This window comes from Anser anser (genome assembly GCF_964211835.1).
Source record: "Anser anser genome assembly, chromosome: 2".
Taxonomy (NCBI): domain Eukaryota; kingdom Metazoa; phylum Chordata; class Aves; order Anseriformes; family Anatidae; genus Anser; species Anser anser.
In genome coordinates, this window is record NC_139721.1 from 48,424,057 (window position 1) to 48,443,916 (window position 19,860).

The window sequence follows — 19,860 nt, forward strand, 5'->3', positions numbered from 1 at the left end:
AAACAGAAATGTTACAGTAGTTGTAACAGCTAAGCTGCAATAGAGCTACTGAGCTGGCTATTAAACTGATCTTGTGCTGTTCAGATTGAAATTCTGGGTGTCTTGTGTGAGTACTAAAAGGACTAGTTTTGCATATGATATGAATGTAAGATGAGCTGTATGATAATTTATACCTTTGTTTTAGTAGCTTCAGCTGCTCTGCAAAAGAAAGCGTATTGCATGGTAGAACTGCACTTTGTTGTTAATTATTTTGTAAAAGTTAAAAAGCTGGGGACATTGTGAGCAAACACTTCTTAGCTCTATTTTAAAATAATTGTCTTGAATAACTTCTGTTTAGTTTTGTGATTCAGTGTGACTATATTTGCTTGTTGTATAATGCTTAATGTAGAAACTTTCCCCCTCTCCCCACTTTTCTTTCTGAAGGACCTAACCACATGCCTATGCAAGGACCTGGACCTAACCAACTCAATATGACAAACAGTTCCATGAACATGCCTTCAAGTAGCCATGGGTCGATGGGCGGCTATAATCACTCGGTGCCATCCTCGCAGAGTGTGCCCGTGCAGAATCAGATGACTATGAGCCAGGGGCAGCCGATGGGCAACTACGGTCCCAGACCAAACATGAACATGCAACCAAACCAAGGTAAATGAGGTGCTGGTTTGCTTCCACAAAAAAAATGTCTCAGTCAGAATTTTATTAATTGGTCTTTCTTGTAGATTTCCTTCTCTAAATGCACTTGCCCTGTGTTTGTTGGACTCTACATTTCTGTTCTCCACTGTGCCAGTGACTTTTTATTTGTTTGCAGACATTTAACTGTTTTCAGGTGTTGTGTGAGAATCTGCGATTGCATCTGCTTTCAGGAGTTGTAAATTTGAACTACTGTTTATCTTCCTCAGACTTTACGCTTCTAAGTGTGATTATTGCTCAAGCTGATAAAATACATCTCTGTACTCCTCAGTCTCTTGGGTGAATTGAGAAATTAGTCAGGTAGCCCTCAGATTTTTGTACCTAATTAATCTTTGTTCTTTGCTGCATGCTGTTTTAGCTTGGAATGTCTGTTAATCTTAAGAAATAAAATTCAGTTCCAGGACCAAATCTGCTACTCCCTACTGTTTTCAGTAGATGTCCTTGTGTATATAGTAAAATTCAAAACTAATTTTGTATCTAGGATATTTACATAGAACAAACAGATGATGTATCCTGTCGGCAGTCTGGTCCTTATTGAAGTGCAAGGACATCACAGAATGAAAATATTGTATTAGTCACAACAGACCAAATTATTAAATTGCGTCTATACTGTCTATTCTTATAAGTGTCCTTTACAAGTCAGCAAGCAGTATTTTCTGCTTAACTGTTAAATCTGTTTCTATGTTGAATCTGGACAGACCACTCACTAGAACACACAGTGTAGAATTTTTATGCAAGGCTTCTGCTTATGGCAAAGTTTTGTTTTTGTTTTTCAGTCTGTATGAACTTATGCATACTTATTAGCTGAAGGGTATGTCTTGAGTCAAGGTTTTAGTCTTTTTTTTCTGATGCTGTAGAACATGGTGTTTCTCTTTTTTCAAGGCTATCTTTCTGGTCATGGGGGGGAACCTCTAGTGGCATAGTCTTGATAAGTCTTCTGTTGTCCACATAGTTAATGGCATTTTTCTTAAAATGTAATAGGAAACAAAAGATAGGTACGTAGCAGAGGAAACCATTACAAATATAAATATTTTTGACTCTCTGAACTCACAAGTTATCTATGTATTCCAGGCAATCCACAACAGAGTAATTTTGTAGGCATTGTAGGATGCTTTAGAAAAGCCCTGTGCATGTTCAGTTGAAACTTCTTGGTTGTAGAGAGCAATAAATAGGTAGCAGTATGTGTGAGGGAGCCATCAATGAAGTTGCTCCACTGAAAACAACTTACTTTGTATGACTGGCTTACAATTTAGGACTCGTGATTATTCCATCTCGAAATAGTGTTCTTTACTCTTCCTCATAATATTCCCCTGCTGTATTTTCACTGCTCTGTCAAACTTGAAAATTGTTCATTAGAAATTAGAATTAGAAAGATGCTTGGAAGATTTCTGTTCTGAACAAATAATAGTTCCTGAAGTGGCCTTGGGGAATAAAGAATGAACTGGTATCTAACCAATTTATAGATTCAAGAACAAGAGTAAAATCTTTTGTAAGAGCAAGAGCTAGTACCATTGTCTGCACATAAGGTCATAGTAAGCTTTCACATTGTCCTAATTTTGCCAAATTTTGACCTTTTAGGTTCGTATTTTCTTCATCTCAAATGTCTGCTTCAAGGTTGAATATTTTGTGGAAGCTTCACAGAAATGGAGAATCATTTTTGACAGTGGGGTGAAAAATTACATTCTTTAAGATATTTTAGTGTGGCACAAAAACATTAGTAAATAGAGCACTTGATAAGTAAATCATAGAATGGTTTGGGTTAGAAGGGACCTTTAAAGATCAGCTAATCCAGCCCCATTGCATTAGAGCAAGGCTTTGAAGTTGGTCCATTATGCCAGTAAGGTGCTGTTTGCTTTTGCTGTTTCAATGAAAATATTGTCCGAAATTAGTCAACTTTCAACTGTCTGTTGGGGTAGGGGATGTCCTTCTAAAGATGTGCATGGTTGTTAGGTATTGGTAGTGAAGATTTTTGACCTAGGAGTATTGCAAGACAGGTTTACCTAATACCGTTCTGCCATTTTCTACTCCTTGCTCGTTTCATTTGTTTTGAGATTCCTTAGCAAATTAGTGGAAATGTTTGTGTATCTTCCCTCTCCTGTGACTCTGAATGGCTGTTAAGTCTGTGGTAAGTCTGTCTGAGACCATGATAGATACAAGTAGGTGGCCAAGAATTCTTAATCAGTAGTGTGTGCTGCCATTCAGAATGAAACAGTTTTCTGAACTTTGGTATTTCTGTCAGGAAACATTTGTGAACCCCTAAGCATGCTTTGTTTCTTTGCCTTGTGAAGAGGTGATCTGTATTGAGAATGAGAGATTCTACTATTTCTGTCAGTTAATAACAGCACCAGCTTAATATAATGTTACGTATTCTGAAAGATAAGGTCTTAGCATCTCAAGTTGGCTGTTAGATGTTTTTCACCTTGATCTTTCCCTGCGTGGGTTCCCCGTCTGTAAAGGAGTGAGTTGGATGGCAAGGTTATAATGCCATCTGATTTCACGGGAGTGTTGTGAAAGCGTATTCATTGTGAAGATTTGGGCATTATACTTACAAGTGCCATATGAAAGCCCATGAGTAAATTAATAATTCTGTCCTTATAGCAGTGTTTGAATAGGCATGGCATCTCACGTTGAACAGTTAGGAAAAAAAAAAGTTGAATAGATTTTCAGTGAATAATATGTACTGTTGCTGAATGAGGCCAGGACTTGTAGAAAAAAAGTGTTATTATATAACAGAAGACACCATAACATGCAAAAAGGTTTGATCTAACTGCTGAGTGTTTTTAACATAACATTTTATGTTCAGCGTCTAGCAAAACATCTTATTGTATATACACTTCTTGAGGTAGATGCTATTGGTAGGAAAAACTAGAAAGTGCTAATTAAGGATTATAATGCATAGGAACAAAACCCATTGTTGAATTTACTTTTGGTCTACTCCATAGTCATTATTGATTTGTACTAGTCTATAAAATTCTAGCCAGAGAAGTGTCTTAAATGAGAAGCAAAGTTTTCACAGTATTGTTTGTATATAGTCAGCTTGCTTACAAGAAGAATTTCAGTCATTTTGGAATTAAGAAGCAGAATGTTTTAAGTGGAAGATTTTGTGGGCGACCCTCAACGAAAAAGCTACCGTAGCAGCCTGGAAAAGATAGGAAGCAGCAGGAGCTGATTGAATGTGGAAGAAGCTCTTTTTTTTTATGGGTGCATTTCTTCTTTTGTATGGTAAGCTACTTAGGTTTAGTTGCATGAAATATTTTAATTCTTGCCAATATTTGACTTTTCAGATGGGAGGTGGAAGCCTAATTTTCTGGAACCTGAAACTTATATGGAAATCCCTCCTGTTTATACTGAACAGGCTTGTTTGTCCTTAGTGCACTTCCCAAATTTGTCAAAACTTCCCAAATTCGGCACTTCCTAAATTTGCTGGAATGATAAGAAGATCCAGTACCCAGCCTATCGTTACTTAAATCCTCATACCTTTTCTTCCCTATACACGTGTATACTTGACACTTGGCTGGAGCAAGGACAGGGTTTTCTTATTTACTAGGTGTAGGAGACTTTTTGAATTGAGCAGTTGAGGAGAATATTGTGCATTCTTAATACAGACTTTAAATTTAAAACTTAACATTGAACAGTTCGTTTTTCACCTGTTGCCTGACTTTCTTTATACGTTCACTTACTTTGCAAGCATGACTTGGGTTTACATTGTTTTTCAAGTGCCTGATTAATGTCTACCAAAAATACTTGCACTCTTCACAGACCATACTGAATAAATTCATGGTATCTTTTTCTTCAGACTTTTATCCCAAGAATGATTCCAATATATTGACATGCGAAGGCAGCCTCCTCAATCTACAGAATCATTTGTAGGGCATATCTGGGTTTGTACTACAAAGTTACAGCTGTTCATCGGAAGTACAACACTCTGCCTCTGTACCTGCATATTCACCATGACAGCCCTACACAGTATTTTCTTAAACTCATTTTGGATGCCATGCAAATCAGCTATTTATTCCCCCTGGAATAAACAGTTCTAGAAATTTGCTGGAGAATAATGGTTTCTGAAAGGAATTTTTGAGATCAGCGAATGTTTTTTTTGAACTTCTCTGTGTGTTGTCTTATGATTTCTTCCAGACTTGGAGATGACTCCTGCTGAATATAGCTTGTTTTGACCTGATTGGAATTTCAAGAGCTATGATTTAAGTGGGATGTAAAAATGTGTGCTATAAATATTAGTAACTCTTAGATTACGAACTAATGATCTTAAGACTTTGACCTAAGCTTTGTGAAGGGGTTTTCTTGGTTACAGTTCTGTCATGTAAGCATTAAATACTGAATATAGGTAGTTTTATTGTAGGCTTTTTCAAAAGAAAAAGCAAATTCCAAGTTCCCTCACCCCTCAAAAGTCTGTGCATAAAGGGGTTCTGTTGCATGAGCTGATGTAGACCATGTTTTTCTGCTAGGTATCTTCATAGTAGGAGAGGGCTGTTGAACCAAACTGGAAGGAGGCCAGGCATGCAGTTATTAACACAACGCACAGTCTGATACAGGGTAGTGAATTCTCATTGTGGCTCTACAAAGCGTTAATGAAGTTCTAATTTAAAAAGCAAACAGAAAACCTCTACATTGCACCGTGGGGACCCAACACATTTTATCACATTGTATTGTGACTAATATTAATATTGTTAATTAACAAGCTTTCTTGAGATCTAGGAATATTATGGCAACAAGTTCTTATTTTTTTTCAAGGCTGCCTAATCTTTCTCAGTACCTCTAAACAGGAAATCAGTGAAATGGAATGATCTAAATTACCTACTTGTTCAGAAGATCAAAAAACGAAATATATTTTAAGTGAAAAATAATTACAGTGTCTCAATTTAAACCGTTTTTTTTAACGTTAATATTGGCACACGGAAACTGTCATGCTGACGAATAGAAGCAGAACTAGATCATCTTAAGAGCGGCCAATATTTATCTTCAGAGGAAAATTAAGCTTAACGTAACTAAGGCCACTTCACTTCTCACTGAGAGATTCCACACAGGGGTTTAATGGGATTTAACTAACACACTTTGAATTCATACCATTAATTAATTTGGCTTAACTTTCTCTTGTAACCCCACACAGAGAGGGCCTAAGTGACTGTATTCCATTCCTTATGTAAATCCATTGTCGCTATTGACTATACCTAGCCAATTTGCTAGTGCTGCAGTTTCTATATAGGACTTTCTGTTTGTGCTCCAGCACCTAGTTATTAAAAAATAAAAATAAAAAATGCAGTGGCGGAACTTATCTAGTTTTACTTTTTGCTATCTTCCTTTTTGTTCTGATATGGAGAGACGAGGAGTGGCTGAACTAGTTTAATATTTTGATTTGTTCTGTTTTTTTAGTGAGACTACTTAATTTGCTTCTTTGTGGTGTATTTTAAAAAGTGCTGAGGGTTTCACCATTATAAAATGTGTAATGTGCATTAATTTGTTTGAATTAGCATATTATAAAAATGTTGTTTAAAAAGTATAGCTCACTGTTAAAACTCTTCCTTTTTCATATTTTTAATACTGAGATAACTCTTGTGAAGTGGTGCTTCAGAGGAAGTGAGGAGGCTATACTTTTTAAAAGTTATCTCAGCATAACCTGCAATCACATAATAAAATGTCTTAATCCACATTTTCATTGCTATGTGGTGTCAGCAGGGCACTCTTTTACTGTCTGCTTTCATTACTGGTTTGCGTTTCTCCAAGTCTTAGCCAGATTTTCTTGGTTGGTAAGACATGGACAGTGCTTCATCTCTGCTGGTCTCTTCCTGTGGCTCGTAGAAACTTTCTGCAGCTTAGTATGGAAGAATTTTCTAACAGTTCTTGTGGGTCTTTCTTCATAATGCATTTTGTGTGATTGTCTGACTTGGTACAAGTGGTTTGTCTTTATAGGCTAGATAAAATTGTTTGCGATAACAGCTAGGTGGTTTGTTTATGGACTATAACAACTATATGTGTATTAAAACTATGCCCTGAGGAATTTGTAATGTTAAATAATGTTTCTATAGCTTGTCAAGTTTTCACCACCAGGTATTCATCTATGCTTTCTTTGAAGATAATTTTTAAAACAAACAAAAACAGAAGAAGATTGAAAGCAGAACTTTAGCTGAAAGCAGTTTTGCTTAGGCTCAGTTCTATTTTGTAACTTGGTTACTGAATTGATTGCTTACATTCACCGCATACCTGTCTGTCCAGAAACAACCAACCCTGAGAGCATTAGAAACGCAGAAAATTTTTTGATCTGTTTTTGAGTTTTCCCTGATAGATTTTTTTTTTAAGATTTAATCACAAATTGGGCGTTACAGAAAGCATTTGTTGTTTTTGTCTTGTAGGTCCAATGATGCACCAGCAGCCTCCTTCCCAGCAATACAACATGCCACAAGCAGGTGGCCAGCATTACCAGGGACAGCAGCCACCTATGGGAATGATGGGCCAAGTTAACCAAGGAAATCACATGATGGGTCAGAGACAGATTCCTCCATACAGACCACCACAGCAAGGTAGGACTTCACTTCAGTGTTCTTACATGGATTTTAAATAACCATTAAAAAATATATGTTTTTTTGAATCACATTCTTGCATACACCAGATTTCAGTCAAATCATTGGGTGACCAAGTTACAGCCTGTACATACTCTTTTTTTTTATCTTCGTAAGGATGATTCTTGAAGCAATAGGTTACTGGTATCAACATGAAACATGAAGGCGAGTTTCTTTTCTTTTGAGTTCTTTCTAACAAAAAAATCTAAAAATACGCATCTCGTATGCTGATGCAGAATTCTGTTTTGATATTAAAGTGATAGGTGTAGAAGAGAAACAGAGTACCTGTTTGGTTCTGAATTTGCTCAATTACAAAAAGAAAAGGAACAGTGTTGTGCAATATTGTTTTTTTGTTTTTCCCAGTCCTTTTAGAAAAGGAGTAACTTCATTTTTAACACCTTGGGGCTGTTATATGCATGTTCCTAAAATGAGCTCAGAACTGACGTTTGATACGTATATATGTGCTTAATCTCGCGCAGCCAAACAACTGTGTGTGTGTGTATATAGATGTATTTTTAAGAAAAAAAGTCAATTGGATTACATGTCTGAAATGCAACAATATATGGGTGGGGAGTACGTTTGAGAAATATTTCTCATAGTAAAATCAGAAAATAGCAGGCTTTATAATAGAGAAAACAAGTTATTTACGTATTGACTGGTTGTGGTTTTTCAGGCCCACCACAGCAGTACTCAGGCCAGGAAGACTATTATGGGGACCAATACAGTCATGGTGGACAAGGTCCTCCAGAAGGCATGAACCAGCAATATTACCCTGATGGTAATCTCTCATAAATATTAACTTTCCCGTTTTCTATACCTGCCCAATATTAATGTAGACAAATGCCCAAAGTTAGGGAATGGGACAGCAATAGCAATTGAATATCATACCTCACGTTTAGGAAAGCTTCCAAATTCAGAATTGTTACTGCAGTTTAAGTTACTGTGACTAGTTAAATACTCTGAGGAAGTTGTAAAATTAACTTGTAATAATCCTATTTGAAACTGTAACAACAGTTTTAGTATTTCGAAATGAAAGTTCTGTATTTGGTGTATCTAAGGAACCCTCTATGCTTTTAGCATATCTAGTATAATGGAGATTAATTAGAACAGTTATCATAACTTTATTATAAATAAGAAAAGGGGTGATATCCTTTTATTAAGGAGTCTATTGAAATGGAAAAACTTGCTTAAAAGAAGTTTTTTCTCTAAATGTTCTATTTTTTAACTTAGTGCTTAGTTCTAATGCTGCACGAATGTATTATTGCAGCTATTGGTATGGGCCTTTAGCGTAATTTTTACAAAGGAATAAAATGGTCCCTGCCCTGAGGATCTTGTAATTCTGAATCCTCTTTAGAACTCCCCCCAGTGCTTTCAAGACAAGACCCTAACTTTGAATTGCATAAATCTCTCCTTCTACCTCATGGAATTTAGAGTTCTGAAAGCTATTGGATTGTGTTATAAGTTAGAAAAGTTGTGAATAACCTGTTCTTAGGCTGAGCAGAGGCTGGGAGAACAAAGATGTTGGTTGACTCATGACTACTGTGAGAACTGTGTGTGCAACTTAATGGTATCTTACAAAGTTCAAGGAATGTGGTAGATGTTGATGTTTAAGGGAAAAAAAAAAGAAACATACGAAGCAAAGATACCTAATTGCCAGAGCAACTACTCATTGCAAATAGAAGGATACAAGTTAGTTGTCTGAATTTTAAATTCTATTAAATTGACTTTAAGATGCATCAAGCTATATGCATAGATGTTTATGGGTGGTTTTGGAGCTAAATGTGCAGTTATTTTGCAAGTTGCATAGCTTGTAATTATTAACCTTCTCTTTTGGAACTTCTGCGTTAGACAAGAACTTGAAATGGTTATGATCAATTTACTGTAGTAAGGGCAATTGGATGTTACCATTGACGGCTCTGTGGCAGCACTGATGAATTCAAAGACCTATTCCTTTAAAGATTCATTTCTAATCACTACCTCATTATTCCTCTTCAATAGAATGTAAAGAGCATATATTTTAAGACTTGTGTTAATGGTTATGTATTTATATTAGATTCAGTCAATGAAGTATTGTAGAGTTCCAGAACTAATTACTAATTAGTTTTAAAACTGTTTTCTCCTAGACTACCTTCTTGATATAATTTTATTCCAGATTTAAACACAATTTTGGCTCGTTTTCTTGACCAGGGTAGCAATGCAATATATTTTTGTCATCTGTAAGACACGTTTGTTCTTAAGGCAACAAAGAGGGAGGGTGCTTACTGAACGTATTGGTTTTGTAATCAGAGATGCCTGTAGTATCTGAAGAGGAAGGCTCGTTTGTAATGATTCCACTCAGGACTGGAATGTAAGAGGAAAAGTTTACTTTTAAGCCTTGTAGGAATTCTGTTCGTAGGGAAAAGTTGACCTTGAGAATGTTATTTTTCTGTCACTTCAAAATTTAATGTAGACTGTGGTTCATAACTTCATTGAGCTTTATTTGTTATATTTCACACTGCTTTTAGCATATGCTTTTGAATTGGAGATCAGCAGAACAGGTGTTAGACAAAGTATGATAATTGCTTTCTTTGTTCATTCTAATTTAATTCAGGTTATTTACATGTGAAAGGCCTAAATGCTTTCATTTTTTTTGAGTGAAAGATAAAGTACTTTTTTTCCCCCAACAAGGATTATCAGAAGGTTAAGACCATCCCTTGCTGTGATGTTGCTAAAACTAGTGCTTTAAGCCTTTTTTTTCCTGTCACATGTTAATTCAATATGAAAGGAAATCATATTAATAAATCTTTGGCTAATACAATTGAAAATTATTTTTCATGTATATCCAGTTGAAAACTTTTTTCCTTTTTCTGAGAAATGAAATATTCTTAGGGTTTTCACTCAGAGGCCATTAACGTTTCTTCCTGTCTCTTGTCGAATTGATGTAGGTCATAATGATTACGGTTATCAGCAACCGTCGTATCCTGAACAAGGCTACGATAGGCCTTATGAGGATTCCTCACAACATTACTACGAAGGAGGTATCTATATACCTTCACACACATACGCACATACATTCCCTTTCCTCCCCCACCCGCAACGGGAACAAAAATTCCTGCACAACACAACTTATACCCATGCAAAGCTCTTGTAGAATACTAGTCGCTGGCTGTCTTGAAAATTGCAGGGAACTTGAAGCATTCAGAATAATTTCTTGCAAACACCTAAAATATATAACCACAATTTGCCATTTCTAACAACAGTAAAATGACTAAAACACGTTAGAGATTTTTTTAATCTCAATGAAAATTTTTATTTAAACATAAATTTGTTGGTTCAGTTGTATATCTTTTTGTGTGTGTATATATTTTGTATAATTATAGTGCCGTTAGGAAACAGCTTGCTGATCTTGTGTAGCTAGTCTGTGCTCTTGTAGCTGTCCTTAATTTTGTCTTTTTTTATTTTATTTAGCATAGTCATGATCTTATGACTGTGATGTTCCAGTAAATGTAATGCTCGTTTGGCAGAGATGCTGAAAATGCTGCAGTTCAACTTTGCAAAATTGGCTTTAACTGCAGTTTGTTTGGCCGAATTCCTTCTGTTTGGTTTGAGTTTTCTTTGTTTCGTTCAGTTTTTGAAATCAATATTGCATTTTCATTTTGTTCTTGTGTTGTTGGCTGTGCATCTTAGAAGGAAAAATATTTAATGAAAGTAAATATCTTCAGTTGTTCTTTTCTTTCTTGCAATCATCTTACAGGAAACTCACAATATGGTCAGCAGCAAGATGCATATCAAGGACCACCCCAACAGCAGGGTTATCCACCACAGCAGCAGCAATACCCAGGCCAGCAAGGCTATCCTGGACAACAGCAGGGTTATGGTAAGAGCCTGAGGATGCAGACAGTAATCGCAGGAAAGAGTAACTGATCCTCATATGTTATTCTCTCCTTGTTTTACTGGGTTGAAAAGCTAAGCTTGTACGAGAAACCTGTTTCAATGGACCAAAACGAAGTGTAGAAGACAGTATCTGTTGGGAAGTAGGTCTGTTGGCAAGCTTGGGTGATGTGGTTGCGCAGAAAGCTGAACAGTGCTCAGATAACATTTTCACAAGTGTTTGTAACTTATAAAGGGTTTGCTCTTTTCTGTCCTCAGTAGGTGAGTACAGAATCCAGAGGGCACAAGGATGGCACAGAGCCATGTATACCCCTTCACCTCTGGATTTGGCATTTAAAACAAGATTTAAAAAAAAAAAAACTATTTAAAATTTCATAAAACACAAATGAATCGTTCTGTTAAGAATCGTTCTATTAAATTTCTTGTACACATCAGTAGAGAAATGAATAGGAGCATTACCTATGATGCTTTCTAAGAATTTGTCTTAGAAATGTTTGCACTGGTAGTGCAAACCTTGCAATGTATGTCAGGAATGAGAAACCCTCTGCCACAAGTGAGATGATGTATTCTTTGGATTCAAGGAGAACCTCCCAAACAGGAAACTTAGAATAGTAGTATGGAATTTTTGTGCATTGTTTTTTGAAAGCTGTAAGTGAGAAAATCATACTGAAAATACTGATCTTAAGCTTTTGCTTGATTGCATATTGTAAAGCTGTACATATTTATCTTAAAAGATCCAGCCTGTGAGAAGGAACCTCTGAAATCCAGTTCCACATATTCTGACTTCTAGGTTTGTGGTAGGTTTATATGCTAAGACTTCCAGCATTATGGGTATACATGGAATTCCATAGCTGACTTCTTTGCCATGGAGATAAAATCCCAGGTTTGCATTAAATCCAGTTATGTTGAGACAGAGTTAAGTTTTAAGGGGATCCACTGAGATTGAGAAAAATTCCTCCTTTTGGATGTTATGGGTAAATTAATAGTTGTAAGATGTTTGTATACTTAAATTCTGCTAAGCTTAACATAAGAACAGACTGAAGATCTATCTAGCTTTCTATTCTGAATGTTGTCTGAAAAGAAAAATTTTATTCTGAAAATTTAGGTTAAGAAATAGTAGAGGAAAGGGATGAAGATATCCATTGGAGCTACTTACAGCATTTTTAAACACAAAAAAATATTTTTCAATTTATTTTTAAAAGCAAAAATAGATATTGAAGTCCCAAATTAATAGATTCCATTTTTATTTTATAAAATCTATTGCCGAATATTTAGAATTCAACCATAAAGAATTACCATGAATAAATAAAAGCTAAGTTTCATTTGTCAGGTGAACACAGCACTTTTTAGGATATAGTACCCTTGCTCGATTTAATATTTAATTGCTTTCTAATTTGCAAAAATAAATCAGCATCCCAGTCATCATTATAAATCTTTAAGATTTTTATCCCACTGTTCAAAGCTGAATCTGCATAGTTCAAAGAGATTTGAGGCCTGAGGAGAACGGTAATAGGCTATGGAGCTTTTCTTTGCTAGGTCATCTTTCTGTCCATCTCATGGATCCAGAATTACTAAAAGAGTTACCAGCTGATGTGGTTTTGATTTTAAAGAAGGCAATTCTGTGGAGTCTCAACTCTTCCTTACTACGCCGGTTTTTAAGGCACGGTGTTGAAATAGCTAGTGTCACCGAAATACTCAGTACTTCGTATCTCCCAAGGCAGGAGGGGATGAGGTTAATTTTGTTTGGAACGTGTCTGCACTACGTGATGGTAGCAATGTGCAGCTTCCCATGGTAGACAGGCCGAGTCCCTGTGAATAGTGACAGAGTTTGTCCTGACAAAAGAGCTGCTTCCTTTTACAGCCAAAAAAGGCTGGACCCAAAGTTCTTTTCTATCCTATTCCTGGAAAGTTAAGATGACTAGAAGAGTAGGGAGTAGACGGTGCCCTTTTTTCATCCTACAATAGCATTTACCGGTTGTCACATCTCACATTTTATGCATGTAACTTGCTTGCCTGACATCCCATTTATGATTTCCTGCTGTGGTGTGAGAACTGACTTTTTGGCGGTGCAGCACTGCTGATCTCTTCAGAGAGTCCAAATACTAAATGCAGTTGATCATATGGCTGTTCCTGGCATTAGGAAGTTCTGAACTGGAGTAGCACGCAGCAGGAGGAGAGTGTGCCCCCCGAAATGGAGAGTGCCCGTGTTTATAGTTTCACTTCTTGCCTTGTTCTTCTCTATTCTGTGACCTTATGTGTGGAACTATGTGCACTGGTAATTAAAAATAAAAAATAAAAAAATGCAATGGTTAGAGCACAGGCCATGTCAGGTAAAGTGCTTTTTTAAGGATGAGAGAAAGACCACTGATCCCTAATGTCTTCTTAGATAGAAGACCTAGTTGCATGGTTGTGATACTTAGTCCTGCTCAGCTGTAAAAATCCAATGCTTTTCCTGTTTGTTTCCTAACTCCTTAAGCCATCTTTTTCTTTTTTCATTTCCATGTTGCTCTTCTCCAGGTCCTTCCCAGAGTGGTCCCGGACCTCAGTATCCCAATTACCCACAAGGACAAGGCCAGCAGTATGGGGGATACAGACCCACACAGCCTGGGCCACCACAGCCACCACAGCAGAGGCCTTATGGATATGACCAGGTATTCTTCCATTCAGTCAGAAAGTTACGATTCTTACACGTTCATTTGATAACTTCAGTTTCCTGTGACATTTAAACTGATGAATCTGAGGACATGGTCTCTCTGGTGTGTATATATAGTTCTTGTGGGTGTTGTTTCCAGGTGAGATACCCAGAAGCATTTGTCTAGAGGAGTGTTTAGTCATTCTTCTCTGAGTTTGCAAAGTTTAATGCAATTTGGCAAAGTGAGACCCTCCAGACGATACTTGCGGGCTGTAAAAATTAAGTTGATCTGTTTCATAGCCTAATGTGGAATGATAAATATGAAAATTGAGGTTCCTAAATCTCATGCTGCATCGTTACTGCTTTGCAATAAAAATGATTTAATTGATTTTTTCCACAAACAGAAATCCAGTAATCCTTGTTTCCAGTTGCAGAAGCACCTCAGGTGTACAACTTCTTACTGTAGAGCTGTGTGAGGAGATAGCAAGCCTTCTTTGCACAGGTTTCCTCTGAGCAGTATTAAAGGGACACTGAACATGGGAAAGAAGTGACCAGAAAATCAACTGTTTCTTTCCCATTGCTTTTAAGATAAGTTTAAAACAAATAAAAATACCCCACCAAAACAATAGGCTGGAGTTTTACTGGAGGACTCCTGGGGTGGGTAGAAAAACAAGAAACACAGTCTGTCGTCTTACTTAAAGTATAAAATATAGATGTTATTCCTATAGGATGTACTGAACTCTAAAAAAATCTAATCCTTGCAGCATAAAAAATTCAGCAATGTCGTTGAAACACACAGTATTATTTTCCCTGCCATAAATAACATATATTTAGTTATCTCCATTTTAAGATACAGTTGAGATTTTAGTGTTTTAAAAAATATAAAAATAAAATCCTGATATGCCAGTAGAAGATCAGTTGAATTTAAGAATTTTCTTTTAAAAGTGAGAGTAGCAACAATTACCTGCTTTTGTAAAGGAGAGCAGCTGGCTCCCTTTCTACAGAAATTAGAAAAGACAAGGAAGAAGAAACAGACAAAACTCTTTCAGTGTGGTAATTCAGAGATGCATTTCTAATTACTGAAACGAAAACGAGATGCTCATGCACTGAACTACTAGCTTCCTCATATAAAGAATGAGCTACATGAAAGTGCTCAGGTTGTGGCACATGTAGAGTTAAGGAAACAACTTCAGTTTGCTGAGTTTTTTCCAGCTTTCTTTGCAATAGAAGTTGATAACCCTCTGTAGGTATGCTCTAGTCCTTCAGTTTGTGCAATCTAAGTTCTACAGGGAAGCACGATTATAAAAGACCTCTCCACACTTCTGTGCTAGCCATTCCCAGAGGAATTACACTGTTTAAATTCTCATCTGGTCTGAATTTTTTCTTCCTGATTGGCATAATACAATGGAAAAAACTGACACTAACATGAAAATGAAATTTAAAGTGTACTGGTGTGATGGTACTTAACATGGAATAGTGCTGAGGCTGCGCTTTGGAGAATGTTTGCTTCATAGCATGCTACTTGTTTCTACAGACCTTGAACCTTGTGGTGAAGGATCATGATAAGCTTGTAGCACTGATGCTTTCACCTCTGCTCTCCTCTGCAGTATGTGATGTTATCGATGATGGTAATAATTCTGTGAAATGGAATTATGGAATAATTGATCCTAGTAGGATAAGCTTACTAATTCTTTGTGTACCTTGGTTTTTGAGCTACATATCGGTCTATTCCATGATGCTTGATAGATGAATATTTTACGTATCTCTGGAAGCAGGTTAGTTTCCTAAATTTGTTGAATTTAGGTGACCTTGTCTTATTTTAAAATAAGTGTTGAAGTTTAGGTGGGAAAGAATTACTGTCTTTCAGTTTTGGTGGTGTTCTGCAAATTTCACAGCGGTGTATTGAGTTTAAAGGCATACCATTCTGATCAAATTAGATTCCTGGCTTTAAATTCATTTCATCTTGCATTAAAACAAAGGATTTTTACTGAAGTGAATCTCTATACTTAGTCAACTCAGTTTACCGTTTGTTGTCATTTGTGTTCACCTCTTAACATCATAGTTTGTTTGGAAGACCTTCTGATTTGAGCTTTTAATACAGGATAATATACCTTGTGGTCTAATAATATGTTTTGAATTTTCTTTTTAGGGTCAGTATGGAAATTACCAACAGTGAAAAGTATTCACATTCCGGTAGGCAATATCTATTAGCAGCCATATTGTCTTCTCAGCACTGTGGACACCTTCCTGAGATGAGAACCTCCCATTCCATCTAGTTTTTGGAAAAATCTTGTGGCTGTTTTATGGTATACAGTCTTCATGGGTTAATTGTTAAAGACTGTAGATTCTCAGAAACTGATTTCACATCTCTACTCTAGATGGCAATATTGGACAGAAAATATGTGACATAACGATTTGCAGTGAGTTGAGAACTGTATATCAAATAGACTGTTACAGACTGAAAGGTGCGAACAGCTTTGTATGTTTATGAAGGTTATGGGAATTTAATATTTTTTCCAGATTTTTTTTGTAGGGGAAAAGGGGAAATGCACACTTTTTACAGCAGCAATATTTTGTATATTATGTTTTTCATGTGGTGAATATGCAAGACAGTACACTACTCGCTGGGCAGGATAAGAAATCTACAGTTAAAAATGGGTAGGGGCATGATAAGTGCTTGATTGTGTAAGTCTCGAAATGGTGTACAATAAAGATAACAGTGAAAAAAGATGAAGAGCATCACACATCACTGATAGGTTCACGTACAAAAAATAAGAATCCCAGTTATCTAAATGGGAACATAATTAAGGACAGTATAGTCTTGTGCAAAGATTAATTTTTTAAGCTTTTCAATTTTTCTGAGTGAAACATTTTTGTAAAAATGGTTTCTAACATAGTTTGACAATTTTCTGCGACATTTTTTGGGTAACAAGATAAACATTTGGGTTGTATTTCTCAAGTGTTTTGTCACAGCTTCACATAAGCAAGCTGTAATCCCTCTTAATAATTGCAATAACAAAGAAAATGAGAAGTGTTAACTTTACTTGGCTTGAATATGCAAAGAATTTGAAAAAGAATATGGAGAACAGGACTGTATTGTATAAGTATTTTAACCTTTAGTTGAATAATTTGTATGTATCAAAATAGCCTAGAAGACTTTGTAAAACCTATCTAAACTTTCCTGAGTGGGAGTTAATATCTTTAGAAAGGGGGCATTTTGTGTGTGTGTCCATTTTTCTTATTGGTTAACATGAGACCAAGGGACGTTTTACAACATCAAATATAAAACCTGTTGGTGAGGTAAATGCCAAATTTTGTTTTGAACTGCATTAATGCTTATAGTGTTGCATGTGAGATAGAGGCAGCACCTTGATCAGTAGCATAGTACACAAAAAAAAATTGGGTTTGAGGCTGTCCTGCAACTGTGTATCAGATAAATGAATATTCTTTTGTGCAGGAATGTGTATTCAAGAATTCCTGGCGATGTTTATAAAGGACAAAATTTAAGACTAGCCCAGGAGTAAAATCTTATTTTTTCAGTTGGTGATGATGTTAGGGGGAAAAAAAAAGGTGTCCATATTATGTATGGCAATATATATGGAAGACAAGATTTTCAATTTAGTCGTTTTTAAAGGGAAAACAATTTTTTCTTAAAGTTGTTTCATAGAAAATACACATCAAGATTTGAACAGATACGGCATGAGGAACATTATTATGAATGAAATGCTTGTAGGTTCTGTGCCAATTTTCCACCACTGTGTACTTCATTGCTATTTAAAACTGTACTCCATCAATTCTAACGGAAGAATAAATTATTTGTGATTTTAATTTTCTCATTTGTTTCTTTAAATTAGATCCCTATCACTCTGATGTCTCATGTGGAGACTCTGCTGTGGGTTTTTATTTTAGAGAAGTTTGGCCAGGATAACCAAACTGTATTTGCATTCTAGGACTTTATCAAAATTCTCTTGCCATAGCCAAGTTAATTAGAATTAACTGTTCAGTAATCAGCATGTTGTGTAGGTTGTTTGTTACGAAATTCTTCCTCTGAAAATGAAGGTCCATGAGGCTATAATCAAGATGACTGAATTAGATAAATGAGTTGAGGAGGCAACAATGTGTTGAACCCAACCTGGTGTAGATATGTTATCTCATTTGAAATAAGCTCAACTGACATTAAGAAATAATTTGTCTTGCCAGCCCATCTTCTGTTGTCTTATTCTCCTTTTTAATGGAAACTAAAATTGCAATTTTAATAAGCAGAATTTCCTCCAGGGTTTCCCTCCTAGAGACTACTGCATTTTCAAGGTTTAATTGTTTTATAACGGTCCTGTTTCGTAAAACTTTTTAATTGGTGGTGACAAAAATTACCTTATTCCTCTGATACTATGCCAGCAGAACAACTCAAGAGGAAACAGCTCCACTCAAAAGTGAGTATTCCTACCAAAATTATGTAGTAAAAAAGAACCAGTTTTCCCTAAACAAAAAGAAGCATGTATGCACAACAGGAGCATGATGATGAAACAGCAAGATACAAGGTTGATTTTAGTAATTATTATTTATTAAGTAAAGACCGACCAATAGCAAACTTGTGAAAAAGGTGTTATATTTTACAGAGTGTAAAAAATAAGAGCTAAGTGAGAAATTGAGAAAGCATATAAAGTATGTGAACAGAAATGGTACAAATGTCCAAAGAGTAAAGAGGAGTAGTTAACGAATTAAATGATTTTTAATTATTGAAGTGCTGTGACTTTTGCCATCACATTTTGCTCTTTCTTTCCAGATAGTTTTGTCTTCCTTTCTGCTCTAGTAAGGAGTCAGAATAGGCAAAAAATGGTGAGCTGTTTGTTTGGAATTAAATTGACTTCACCATGTTCTAACATCTGTAAGCAAAAATGCTGTTTTATAAAGCAGAACAAGTGTATCTTTCTGCAAATAGACCCTCTTTTATTTTCCTAAAATTAGTTTTAAATGTTTAAAGTAATAGCATTTTTAAGAAAATACTCCTGATTAAGAAGGGCAGAGACTTCAGGGTAAAAATATTGTACTTCTGCAGTTCTTACCACAGAGAATGCTGGAACATACTTTCATATTATTTTGAAAAATAAAAAGTATCTCAGATTCCAAAAAGGTGGCAATACTTAAATTTATAAAAATGAAGAGAAGTTGTTACATCAGCAAGTCCAGGTGCAATTCAGCCAGAAGCCCTGAAGAAATTTTAAAAGTACCTGATATTTCTATGCAGGCAACAGTTCCTGTGCCATAAAATAGGAGGTAAAGTTGCTGTACTATAAAATAACTGTGAAATCCTGTGAAATGAACCCAAATGCACCTTCTAAAGTGAAAAGATAACTGGATAAAGTAGTAAGTTTAAAAAAAGAAAAGTATAGATTTAAACATCTGTCAACTATTATAGTACTTATATGAAAGTATATATAGTACTATATTAAATAGTATATGAGATGATAAATAAAAACAGTATAACAAAACTATCTTAATTGATTAGAATTACTTTAAAAGATTTGTAATAAAATCCAGTGGAATTGCGCTTCATTTTTACATTCACAAATCTTGAAATTCTCTGAGAAGCTTCCGTCAAGATGGAATATCCAGCAAGGTGGACTCTGAAGCACTGGAAACCAGATGAAGCGAGAGGGGAGGAGAGTAGGAATAAATGTTAAATATCAAAAATGATGAAGATTGATAACAAATTATGCCAGAGCTCTGGTGGGACCACTGATTAACACTTCCTAAATGAAGTGGAGAAAAGAATATATGTTCAGGTATTACAGTGAGGTGGAAATAGTACTACTTAGATTGTTCAGCACTTAAAACTTTGAGGAAATGCAGCTGACCACAGCAGAACTTACTAAATGGCTACGTGTACAAATACAACATAGTAGGTACTGGGTGGGATAATACCAACTTAATCATACAGAGTTAATTAAGTGTCAGGAGAAGTTCTGTGGCTAGTTCAGTAAACTTCTGTTCAGTAGGTGTTGGGTTTCTTTATTTCAGAAATCAGTATGTGTAAAACAATTGTATGTAATAAACAGTAGGTTTTGCAAGGGTGCAGGCAATATGATGAAAATGGAA

General features: G+C 35.8%; 1 protein-coding gene across 3 annotated transcripts in view; it reads left to right on the top strand.

The window, feature by feature from the left end:
- The window catches only part of SS18 (SS18 subunit of BAF chromatin remodeling complex), a 38,958-nt gene extending 21,366 nt beyond the window's left edge, over positions 1-17,592 (top strand). Inside the window, exons 5-11 of one of the 3 annotated variants that reach the window (XM_083823491.1) lie at positions 424-645; positions 7,056-7,223; positions 7,936-8,040; positions 10,187-10,279; positions 10,996-11,118; positions 13,650-13,783; positions 15,914-17,592. In XM_083823491.1, coding sequence (XP_083679617.1) covers positions 424-645; positions 7,056-7,223; positions 7,936-8,040; positions 10,187-10,279; positions 10,996-11,118; positions 13,650-13,783; positions 15,914-15,940 — 872 coding nt within the window. In that variant the 3' untranslated portion in view covers positions 15,941-17,592. The remainder of the gene's footprint in view (positions 1-423; positions 646-7,055; positions 7,224-7,935; positions 8,041-10,186; positions 10,280-10,995; positions 11,119-13,649; positions 13,784-15,913) is intronic. The other 2 variants (XM_083823492.1, XM_083823493.1) reach the window with 2 other exon arrangements.
- Positions 17,593-19,860: the final 2,268 nt, after the last annotated feature.